This window comes from Triturus cristatus, chromosome 12, assembly GCF_964204655.1.
Source record: "Triturus cristatus chromosome 12, aTriCri1.1, whole genome shotgun sequence".
Lineage (NCBI taxonomy): Eukaryota > Metazoa > Chordata > Amphibia > Caudata > Salamandridae > Triturus > Triturus cristatus.
Genome location: NC_140595.1, coordinates 32,171,647 through 32,183,738, shown reverse-complemented (window position 1 = coordinate 32,183,738; position 12,092 = coordinate 32,171,647). Strand labels below are relative to the sequence as shown.

At 45.0% G+C, this 12,092-nt stretch overlaps 1 protein-coding gene across 3 annotated transcripts in view; it reads left to right on the top strand.

Annotated features, from left to right (window-relative positions):
- The window catches only part of HAUS8 (HAUS augmin like complex subunit 8), an 81,474-nt gene extending 74,164 nt beyond the window's left edge, over positions 1-7,310 (top strand). For all 3 annotated transcript variants that reach the window (XM_085637441.1, XM_085637442.1, XM_085637443.1), the window contains exons 9-11: positions 3,141-3,282; positions 4,689-4,830; positions 6,752-7,310. In XM_085637441.1, the coding sequence (XP_085493567.1) occupies positions 3,141-3,282; positions 4,689-4,830; positions 6,752-6,899 (432 nt within the window). In that variant the 3' untranslated portion in view covers positions 6,900-7,310. The remainder of the gene's footprint in view (positions 1-3,140; positions 3,283-4,688; positions 4,831-6,751) is intronic.
- The last annotated feature ends 4,782 nt before the right edge of the window (positions 7,311-12,092 follow it).

Genomic DNA, 12,092 nt, shown 5'->3' with positions numbered 1-12,092 from the left:
ATTTAAAAGAACCTGTGAAATTGGGTGTTTCATACAGCAGTAGGCAGACACCTGTAATAGAGGTTTGCAGCAGCAGTAACATTTTAGCTGTCCGTCAACACTTGACCTCTTCTTATTATGTATGGGTAATTCAAGCAGCCTCAATCTCTGTGGTCAAGATACTGAAAGTAAATATTCTGCATGGCAATATCACGAGATTATAAACACAAGGCTTCAGACTTGGTGAAAATGCCCCGTCACATGCTCCGTGTCAATCCCTCATACTGCATGAATAGTAGCAGTTAAATGATTTGAAAATCAAACGCCTTGTTGGAGTGGCATAAAGGGATTACATTTAATTAGTTCTGAACAAAATTGGAAATGCTACCCAGTTTTTGGAAACCCAATACCATTTGGCCAAAACCACCTTACTGATTTGAGACTGGGAAATTGATGAACTGTAACCCACGGGCTACCTACACATTACATGAGGATTGTGCATTCTGGGAAACGATCAGTCCTGTGAGACTACAAGATTATTTGCTGTAATACTGTGTTCCGAAACTACTTTCGCCGTGGGTGGGCTCATATAAGAAATCTATACTTTTCATTTAAAGACTTTATTCAAATGTAAGTCCTAATCTAGTGAGGCTAATATGTCCATATGAAGCTATAGAAATAAACACAGAAGTGGGAATGAAAGCAATTACTTAGCACAATATCCAAAAGAATGCCTGGGTTAAGATGTTTCAGGAGTTCATTGTATTGAATGATGGAACCAGTTGTTGGCAACCACCCCCTCCCCTCTAGACCCCAGTTAAGCTGTCTAAGCACTAAAAGTGCTTTTCTGAGCTTCTTTAGGTGTCCTCTAGCCAGCATATTTTAGCTGAACAACTAGTCTTTCCTCCTGTACTTCAAGAAGGACACGCTCTGTCTGTGTTGAGGCATTCGAGAGATAAGGCCCTGCTGACTTGGAGGAGCTCTTGGACTATGCAGGGGATAGTTTCAGCGTGCACACACTAATCACCCAGGAAGCTAGCTGAAGATCCCTCTCTGCCTAATATTTGTCTATACTAGGCTTGAATACACTTTTCTGAATATTTTTAAAAGGCCAGATCTTGCAATTGGTAACCAATCTGTAAAAATGTACATATTCATTTTGTTAACCTTCACTAAATTATATCAAACATAAATCACAAACATATATATGAATAGTTGCATTCTTCAACTATAATAAAGCAAACGTTATACGTTGTACACTTGTAGTCACTACTAAATGCAACACAAGTTCATAAATAAAAAAAGTACACTCCGATACAAGAATATATGAAATGCAATGGTGTTACACAAATGCAAATTTCCTGCCAATGTTAGCTGCTTGTAGATTGGCCCTTAACCAATGGAAATGTGGCCTAATGCCCAGGGCTGTCTACTTTTGAACTGTTGAATTAGGTTCATGTCATGCCATCAGCTCAACATTCTGTGATTCGGGGCAAATAACTTTCTTTAAAGTAATCTGGTGCTCATGTAAAGTGCTTTAATGCATTTGGGAGAACTTTGTGCTATATAATTTCGTTTTATTTGTTTAATAAACAGAAAGAACAAATAGTTCACAACACAATTATGTGAAAGCACAGTGTCAAGAGGAAGGAAAAATTAAAGTATACAGCTATAGAAATGCAAGTTCATTCTCCAAAGAAGAACTGTTAATTTCAAGCGTAGTCTTATGCCACCTGTCCCACAGACATGTGGTTTTAAAAAAAGCCAAAATTGTCCATGCTAGAGGTTTCAACCTCATCTAATACATTTTCCTTTTATCTGGTTAGCCAATAAACATTTGCAATCCTTCATAGGACCCAACAATTTTTAGGAATTCTCACTGTCCTCACCATCGCTACTTTAGTCTGACTCCTTCACTCTGGGAAGTGTATTTCTCATTTCCACCCACCAAGCAACCGTTTCAGGCACCTTTTCATTGAATCTAACCTGCTTCGATTTCCTTTCTTTTGCAAGAGCTCATTTAGTCATATGCTTCAACTATTCAGTCACCGCAGGAACTTTTTTGGAGATGCAGTGAATTGCTATGCACTTTTTCCCAAGTAACAACCCCAACGTTATACATGTTTATGGCACTTTGCATTCCTTGGATTTGGGAACCAGCCCTAACATGCATTGTGTTCATCATTGTCATTTTTTTAACATCCTAGCCACTTCGTTCTAGTAAATCCTAATGTATCCACAGTCTCAAATCATATGGAGAACGTAGCATCATTGTTTCCACATTTAAGGCAAGGAAGGGATCTGTCCACATATATTCTGTGAATTCTCATTGGGCTGAGGTAGATCCAATCTAATATATGAAAATGTGATCATTTAAGTCTACGACCTCCTAACGCTGTCTAACATTCAAGGGGATTTTCACTCTAGCTCCATTAAGGGCTTTATATAACCTGGATATCTGCTTTTTCCCACCACAAACTTAAAGTAACACCTTGACAGCCTCAGATATAGATGGCAACTGAGGAAATTCAGTTCCTATCTCCCTCACACTTTTCATGAATTTGGAAGATAGTAGAAATTGTTCCTGACCCACACCAAATACCTCATTAACCTCCTCAAATGTGATGAACTTATCATCTGGGTACAGGCCCCCCCATTATGAGACACCAACACTCTCTACATTGTGAAATCAACGTATCATGGATGATGTTGCGGAAGGGCTGCAACCACAAAAGCTTTAGCGATCTTGAGAATGTTTTTATTTTTTAACTTTTTAGAATTCTTTGTCACTTTCCTGGCCGCTGTCACCTTGTTAACTATCATGGGACACTTATTGGTTGGTGTGTCCCATGCATCATACAGAGTTGTAGTGTGTCAATATCTATAGACACACTTAGAAGATCTTTTTCCCAATTCCAGTCTTCCTTGCACCATTGTACCGCGTGTTGAAGTTGGGTAGCTATATAATACACCTCTAGATCTGGGAGACCCAATTTCTCTTCAAGCTCATCCTTTTTCAGATGTATGTTTTGAAGTTCAGTCCTATCTGGTCAAGTTCACTCCTCTCTGGTAGCTTGTTCAATCCTCCCAGAATGCCTTGCACCTTCCACCTCTGCAGAATGATTTACGCCTCCATCTTACATTGACATTTTTGTTTTCAGACTGCAGTACTCCTGCCATCCACTTCCAAGGACGAGCAGTTTAAAAGTGTGTATAAAACATTTGCCACAGCCCTGGATTCCACAAGACATGAGCTTCCTGTCAAAAATATTCACGTTGAAGGAAGCAGCAAGGACTATTTGGGTAACTGTTTGTCTCTGTTTCACTACTATATACAATACTACTTTATACAATTTCTGGAAATCTTGATTTAATTGTTTGTTAAACTGTGTTCTCGAATACTCTGTAATGCTGTATCAAAATTCTTTAATATCTATATTTAAAATTGTGACAAACATTTATAACAGAGGCCTTTCAAAAAGGACAGTTCATTTCCAGATGAGGCAAAGTGTCCACTGCATCAACTGGACAAAAGCATCTTGCAAACTCCAGTGCAGATACTATTCCGATTAGTGAAAAAGAGCCCCAAACACAACCGCAGGTAACACTTCTTGAGTCAGAAGTTCCAACATTATTGAAGGCCATCCAGTAATACCCCATTGCTGAGTAATGAGATCTCTCAGGTCAACACTCTTAAATTGTTCTACACCGTAAAGTACTCCAGCAATTGATTATTCTAGAGTTTTTTGTGTGCTTTTTTTTAAAACCCATCTAATGAGATTACTGTACCAAGCCCTAGTGTTCAGTTTTTCATATTGCTTAAACCTGTACAATAGTTCTTGGTTTATATTAATTACCATCATATATCCACATGTAGCTAAATAGCTCAAAAACACATTAGAAACTAACACCATTCTTCTCTGATGCTGTTCCAAAATCTTAAAAAAGATTGAACAACAACAAATTCCAGCAAAGGAAGCCCAACTTACTTCTGATTGCACTGCAGGCCTGCAAGGTGGTATTACCATAGCCCATTCTCCATATTTTCCGTCTATATTAAATTGGAGACGATCCTGTCCACTACTAATTTCAACTCTAGATGGTTTCCAGTTATCCAGAGTCTTTAACTTCGTCTGCCCAAAACAGGCCTGGGCGTAGTTTGCGGAGTTTTGCTATACGGAACTCTGCGAAGTTACAATAAAACTCTGCGGAGTTCCGCAAGTGGTAGAGTGCAGTGCTAACTGCCGTTCGTGCTGGTCTTCCTGCCACTCAGGAAGAAATTCTACCTGTGCGATCTTACTGTTCCTGAGCGCGAGAAAATCTCCGCTGCACTATGTGAAGCCGAGATTTCTGCACTCCTCAAGCTCCGCGGAGTGAAGAAAACTCTGCAAACGGAGCGGAGTTCACCGCCCAGGCCTGGCGCAGACTCAGGCCAGTATGCACCAGTGCTTGTGCTTAAGCCAAGTTCTGCACGTCTTACCCCCTAGTGTGTTACCACTTTTGGAATCTTACATTTAGTTTATACCTGTTGTAATACATTTTAATCTAGCTACAAAAAAATAAATTTGAAATCGGCATTCTATCAAGCGTCTGAACGAATATGTAGGCAGTGTAGTCCAATTGTTAAGGTGGTGATTTTGTAAGGTTGCTTGCTTTGGTATAATCAAACATATTTCTGTGGATTATTTTTCCTTTTTTCTTATATGCAGAAAAATTGCAAAAGCATTTAACAGTTACTGAATCGCTTCTGGCTGAGTTTTTGCTGCCCTGGTCTGAAGAAAATTCCAAGACATTAACTAAAACGAAAGAACTTGAGGAGGTGGCCCTGCATATTGACACAGATCTTCCAAGGTACACTTGCTCATTTTGTGGGTGTACGGTTTTGGGTGCTCTGCTCAAGATGACTTTTCTGCTGTTTAAGTTGGCAGTTCATACAGATATATGCCTTTACATGCTATTGTAGCTGGCATTTGCTAGAGTTCTCCTCAAAGTATTTCCCATATGTTCAGCTGATCGCTTTCTATAAAGAATGAGCGAGGATGCAACAACGAATCGGACTACATGGATTTTGATGGCTCCTTTCCTGAGAGTGTTTTCTTTGGACATGAAGTAAACTGATAATCCGTATTTGCGAAGTGTTTTGATGAAATCATTTATTTATTATTTCACTCAGTACAAACTATTTAAAATAAAAAAACAAGTGCAGGATACAGATCAGATGCACATTATACCGGATTGTGAATCAACAGAAATATTTCAAATGGAGGACGGCAATGAAATTGCTGGATTAAGTTGCAGATAGTTGTTTTAAAAGGTAGTGGGCTATCTCCTGGCAGCTGACGAGAACCATGAGTGGGACATTCATTTGGGAGAGGACCGAGTAACCCTAGAGGTGGTGGGATAAGTACAGAAGGGGGTCAGTCCCTCCGCACCTCACCCTTCAAGGCGATAAAGGTCTAGAACAGGGTCAGCAGCATGGTCCAGTAGATGATATCCTTGCCTATAGTTCATAATCCTGATCCTTGGCTTGGAGCTGTAAATATGATCTGAGGGGTCCCCAAGTCTCTACATCACAATGTCTCCTTCAACATTTCCGCAGAGAGCTCCACCAGCTCATTACAATACACCAATTCTCCCATCCATTTCTTGAATTTGGAAGCCCTAACCCTATCCCCAGGGACATGCCACTAGTCTCTAGGCCAGTTATTCTAGAACCACAAATAGTCTGCGCGGGGTGTCCAGAGCCCCTACTCACCCCAACAATGCTATGACTGGATCCATAGGAATAGCACATTCAACCATGATGGATAGGGCTGCCAGAACTACTTCTCGTTATTAGAACACTGCAGCACAAGACCACGTCAGATGAAGGAACCCAGCCTCCGGAGCACCGCACCGGTTACAAGCCTCTCAAACCAAATTTTTTTAAAGTCATCAGGGTGTGATAAGCTCATTATATGAACTTGTAGTTGATAATGCTGCACTTCCTGCTAAAGATAAACTGCTTTTCTAAGTACAGGCAAAATTCAATTTCTTGTCTGGGAATACTTGCCCCAATTCTCCCTCAGAGTTTGGCCTTCTGACCTTAATCTTCCAATGTTCTTCATGCCAGTCTCTATCCCTCCTACATCCCAACCATCTCAACTTATGATTTTAAAGTAGGGTAAGTTCTTTGTTATCCCAAACATGCATGATTTCATAAAGTAAAAAAAAAATGATCTTGCAAGGGTGAAACTGGAATGCACTTTTTGTTTCTTTAGCTTTTATGTATGATTCCTTAAGTTTATTCTCTTAGTTACATAAAAAATTATCACAGCTGCAAATTTACCAGGAAGCTGGAGATTCGGTGACCAAAATCTCAGAAGCACATAGCGGGAGAGAGGGTACGAGTGTGTCTGATCTGTCTCACTTATTCTTAGGACTTAGAGCGCAAGCAAGGGGAAGATTCATATACATCCCATTAAGCAAGGAGCCTCTGTGGCCCTGAAGGCTAGCAGCCACAAATGCTGGCTTTTTGTAAGCCATCCTCTTTGAAAAACTTTTTTAATTTATAAACCAAACTCTGTTGAGGTCCAGCTATGTCAGGAAGAAACAATTTGGGCTTTCTGAGCAACCCTCGTCCCTAGGTGGAGTTGATAGCGGCTTTTCTGAACTGCTTTTCTGCTTCCTGAACTGCCACTATGTAATATATTCACACACATACACATGCAACCGTAGGTTGAATTGGAGTAATCTAGATGATAATAAGCTCATTATCTTCTTTTCTTTGCAGCACTCTTACGGAGATTATTCACTTGGCCTTTAAAGTAAGCAAAGAGAGTACTTTACAGAACCAGCACAAAATTGAGGATACCGAAGGCGTGGATGCTGTGAAACCGTGGTATTTTGTTGAGCAACCTCTTTGTAATTCGAATGACTAGCTGAAGCGCCTCAGCCAGACCCCGAGCTTTCTTATTTTCATACTCTATTCATTGGAGACTTCTTTCATGTACACAGGAGAATATTGTGGGGATTTTTTTGTTGGTTAATCCTGCACATTTATCCATGTTCTGTCATATTAAGATTAATAGAATTGGTGGAAAGTGGCAGTGAAATGTCTGCAGTCCTGCAACATAGAATTGACTTTTCTGAAATGTTCTCGAGAAAAATCCTCCACTGTGCACTCTGCAGACTCCTCCTGAATACTGTGTTGTAAGAATGAATCACCTCAGTATGTACAAACCTATGCAGACATTTGTTTTGTGGATCTGTCACGCTCCAACTATGGAAATTCATTGCACTTGGTATTATTTTGTTTGGAATTTTATAATTAAACAAGTATTTTTTGCTCAGCTGTTGGAGTAGTTGAGTATTTGCTGGATATTTCTGCCCGTAGATTCCTTGACATCTGAATATCTTCAGGTGGTTAGACTCAATAATTAAACTTTCCCCATAGCTCTCCTTCTCTAGCAGGTGGTACTGGCTACACCTTTGCACCTGGGTGAGCTGAATCAACAGTGTCCCTACGACCCCCTACATCTCTGCTGTTGTTGGTATCAAACATGTTAGAATCATGTAAGCCAGCCAAGATAACGGACCTGCCTGAGTAGAGCTCCTGCCGCCGGCCTTTAAAAGGGATAATCATACTGGTCGGTGGGCCCCGGCGACACGCCAAAACAGTAGCCACGTACCGGTGGCTACCGGACTGGTACTGAGAAGCTTCCCCCCAAAATGGCAGGCTCCCTAGACAAGCGGCGGGCAGCCGGAAGATTAGAAGGCTGAGTTGCGCACCACCCACAGACCAAGAGTGAGGGTGACGCGCCAGCTCAGGAGGCGGGGGCCCGTACTGCATCAGGTCCGGGGAGCGCCGACAGCAACAGCCAGGTGGGGAGTTGTGAGAAAGTGCTCTTTCTGCATGGTTGCCCCCACTTTTTGCTGAATTGCTGATGTACTTTGACTGAGTGAGCCCCGGGCTCCTGCTCATCAGGTACCCAGGGCCTATGTACTTTCCATAAAACTGCATTGAAGCTTAAACCCAATTGGCATCTCTGGCCACAGGTCAGTCCCTGGTAAATGGCACCACAGGTACGCAGGGCACTGTGACCAGAGAAGGCCTCTTAGGGCAGCAGCACTTATTGTGCCACCCTTAGAGGCCCTGTACCACTACACTCACGCACTGCCTTTGCAGGCTGAGTGTTTTGGTGCTGAACAAAGTGAAGAGTCGACATGGCACACCTCTGTGTGCCATGCCTACAACCCACTGCCAAGGCATAGGTCAGTCACCCCTCTAGCTGGGTGCACTATACCAGTGGTGGGGGTACAGGTGCATGAGCCCTGTACCCCTACAGTGTCTAAGTCCATTATTAGACATTGTAAGTGCAGTGCTGCTATTAAGAGTATATGGTACTGGTAGTTTGTCATTACGAACTCCACAGCACCATAATGGCTACACTGAAAACTGAGAAGTTTGGTATCAAACTTCTCAGCACATTAAACCCACAGTGATGCCAGTTTGGGATTTAATGAAAAATGCACATAGAGGGCATCTTGGAGATGCCCCCTGAAAACAAACCTACCACTAGTGTCCAGGCTGAGTGGCTGTTTTCAGCTGCCACCGCCAGACATGTTTCTGGACCCCTGGGTCGAGAGCCTGCTACTCTCTGCGGCCTGAAACAATGCACATCCTGCCACGAGGTGCCAAGCCTCCTTCCCCTCCCAGGATGGGCAGGGTTAACGAAGGGGACGCTTCAAAGGCTTGCCGCCTTTGTGAGCTTCCCCAGGCCACTTGCTGCTCTCAGCAACTGGTCCACACTGGTTCTGACCCCCACTTTGGGCGGGAGAACCAGCTGAAAAACAAGTGAGGAAGAGGTGTGCCCACCTCTGCCAACTCCACGCCATCTTGAAGATGGGGGGGGTGGCTCAGCCAACCAGGGAAAGGCTCATGTCCCCCTCCCACTGGAGGGTGGCATAGTAGGGGGTGTACCCACCCCAGGGAAGGGACACATTGGTCCCTGCCTTTTACCTACCTGTAACACCCCTAAATATAGTATTTAGTTGCACCCCTAAACCTTGCTTCTTCAGACAAGAAGAAGGACCAAACAGCAGTGCAGCAGCTAACAAGAGGAAGACTCCCATTGACTTGACCCCAGCCCTACCGGCCTGTCTCCCCCTCGAACCTGCTCCTGTGAAATCCCAGTGTGTCCTGCAGCCAGCAACCTTCAAAACCCCGGAGGACCTGCCAGCCTTCAACTACAAAGACTTTGTCTTCCGTGAACACCGGATTTGTTCCTCTGCAACCTCTGGCTCCGGCTGGACACCGCGGATCCGCCCCACTGCACCCACTGACCACGGCCCGAGCTCGAGTGGGCAAACACCACAAGGAGGTCACCCCGGCGATCCTGACCCGAGATCCAGCGACCCCTGACCAGCCTCAAGCCTCCAGCCGACGCCTGCAGCTTAAATCCAGAAGGTCCACCCAACGGTGACCAGGAGCTGGTAAGAAGATCCGACCCCAAAAGGCACCCCTGCACCCGACTCCCCAAAGCCATGTGTGTCCAAACCAACGGTGCCTAACCAACCCCTAACTTCCCAACTTGCCTCTCGAAGTGGTGGACCTGTGGTATGAGCAGAAACTCGGAAACAAATGCACAGAGACTGGCAAGCAGGAAAAACGGTGACAAGCCAGAACCATCACGAGGGGAGCGAAAGCAGCCGCTTTACAACGGTACCTAGAGGTGGTACAGTCTTACTGACAAAATTGCTTTTTTCCGTGCATAGTTTTGGAAACGCTAAAAATCCTTGCAACATTCCTGCACGAGGCTGCCAATGGCACAGAGGCTCCAGAAAAGAATACGTACGCAGGAACACGCACGCCCTGTGCTGGAACGGAGACCACACTCCTGAGCCAGAGCTAAAGGACTGACTGCATTAGGGGAAGCCAGTGGGATACTGGGAGAGGCAGGGGCGTAAGTTAACGCATGCCTCTGCGGTGCACCCACCGTCCAGGGCGGCACAGTCAGCCAAACGCAAAGGAATATTTGTGAGCTTTGGGCATGGGAAACTCCGGGGCCCCTCGCTGTATTCGATAAAGTTCTTGCAATATAAAACTGCATTAAATACATTTTTTTAAAAAGCAGGAGCATCAATCTGCACAGCAGACTTTGGCGGAGCAACGGTGTCTGAAACGATAGGGTCCGCTTCACAAGGGCAGGGTGGACTCCGCACAGTCCGGGTGTCCTGTTCTCCAAAGTTCCAGGCTGCGATCCGAATAACGTGTTGAGTTGAGACAACTCAGTGACGTCAAATAATTTAATAAATATCTGGCACAGGCTGTTCCAGCTTCCTTTCCTCATTCTCTTGATCTCACTCACTCTGGACCTCCCAGCCTCCCAAAGACAGAGAGAGGGTTCTCGATCAACATATTACGAGAAGGAGGTGGCTCCGCGCAGCACTTTCGCTCTTCAATTATACAAAATAACACGCTGTGGTTTTGTTGTCGTCACTCGGTGTCCTGCTAGCAACACAACGGAAAGCCACAACGTTATTTCACTTTAAACCGGACATTTATTTTCTGGGAAATGATAAAGCAACCTCTGCGGAGCTCGGGTCATGCTTTATTAATGTGTTCTGAGCACACGCCCTCGTTTTCTCTTAGTCAAGCATTTTTGGCGGGTCGTGAGTAATCTCTGGAATTGAGTCATACATGCAGTATGAGAGGCGTTTTACATTACAGTATGTGAGAGATTGGTGGTTTTACAGCATAATTTTGAAACCGTGACCGTAAACCTCTTACAAAGCAGCCTGTTGGATGGAAACGCGCTGACAACAGACAGCCATGAACTCGTGCACACATTTAAAACCAGCATTGGCCACGCGGCCGTGAAAGTGAAACTGATCCCGATCGCGCGAAACACAGGTAACTAAGGAAAAAGACAACAAAAGTGAAAGCAGGGGTGCGCGCGTGCTGGCAAACAAGTGAGTGGTGCGCGTGCAGCAGCCCCAAAAGTGAAAGTAATCACGCTCCAGATGGCGCCTTGGGTGTTGAAAGCTGGCGGTTGCGTGCGTGCACGCTCGCGTGAACGCAAGCGCTAGGCCAGCCAAAGCGCGTGGGGTAGCACTTTGAAAACCGACCTACTAAATGTCTCGCAGAGCAGCGCATGCACTGGCTCAGGCGAGACCTAAAAAGATGAAAGAGCTCAAGAACCCCTCCAGACTTTGGGCTGACTTCCTCAGGCAAGTTGCGTCCCACATAGCCTACGCGTGCCTTGTATGGAGGCAGCTTGTCCGGCGGCTGATCCTCCTCGCAGTCGGCACTGCTGCTGGGGCCATAGCTGAACAAGAAGGCGGACCGGTGATGTCTCTGTTGAAAGCTGCACGAGGAATGGGGAGCCACGGAGGCACTACGGGCTCGGAATTAGGTTCTGCCCGCCCGGATACAGTATTATTGATGAAGTCTGTAGGGAAAGCAACATTGGACTTGGTGGGGGCCGCAATGAAGGGCTCTGCTGCAGGATCTTCTCAGTCAGAGGGAGCCGGGTCGAATCTATTTAAAAAGCCCCAAGTACAACAACAGCTCCTAGAGAGAGTGGAAGAGCTCCTACAGTGAAGGGAGCTGCAGTGTCTGCTCAATCTCTCTCTGGCAGTGTGGGGTAAGGTGAAGGAGGGGACATCGGTGGTTCACAGGGTGAGTTCTGTCTCCCCACCCCGCAGCATCTGGACCCAGTGCATTGTGAGGAACAATCTCAGCCGGTAAGCGCCGGAAAAGAGGAGAGCAAAACACTCTTGATTGAAAACCTATCATGCCGATCCGTGGCAAAGGGGCCTGAAGAATTGGGAAGGGAAGATGGGATCCCCACCCAACATATTGAAGCAGGACTGACCTCAACAGAGTCACACAAAACACATAAGTCGCCCCACCTCGTACTCAAGGAAGAGACGCCCAGTGGTAAATCCAGCTGTAAACGGGGCAGAAGTTGAATGTGGGGATAAGTTCTTCTCGTTATCAGATATGTCAGACTGGTCGGATGCAGAGTGTCCTAGTCAAGAGAGCGAATCTAGCAGCCTAGAGGGGAAACAAGATAAACTCCCGAAGGATACTACCACAGTTAAAAGGGGCAAAAAATTATCTTCACAGG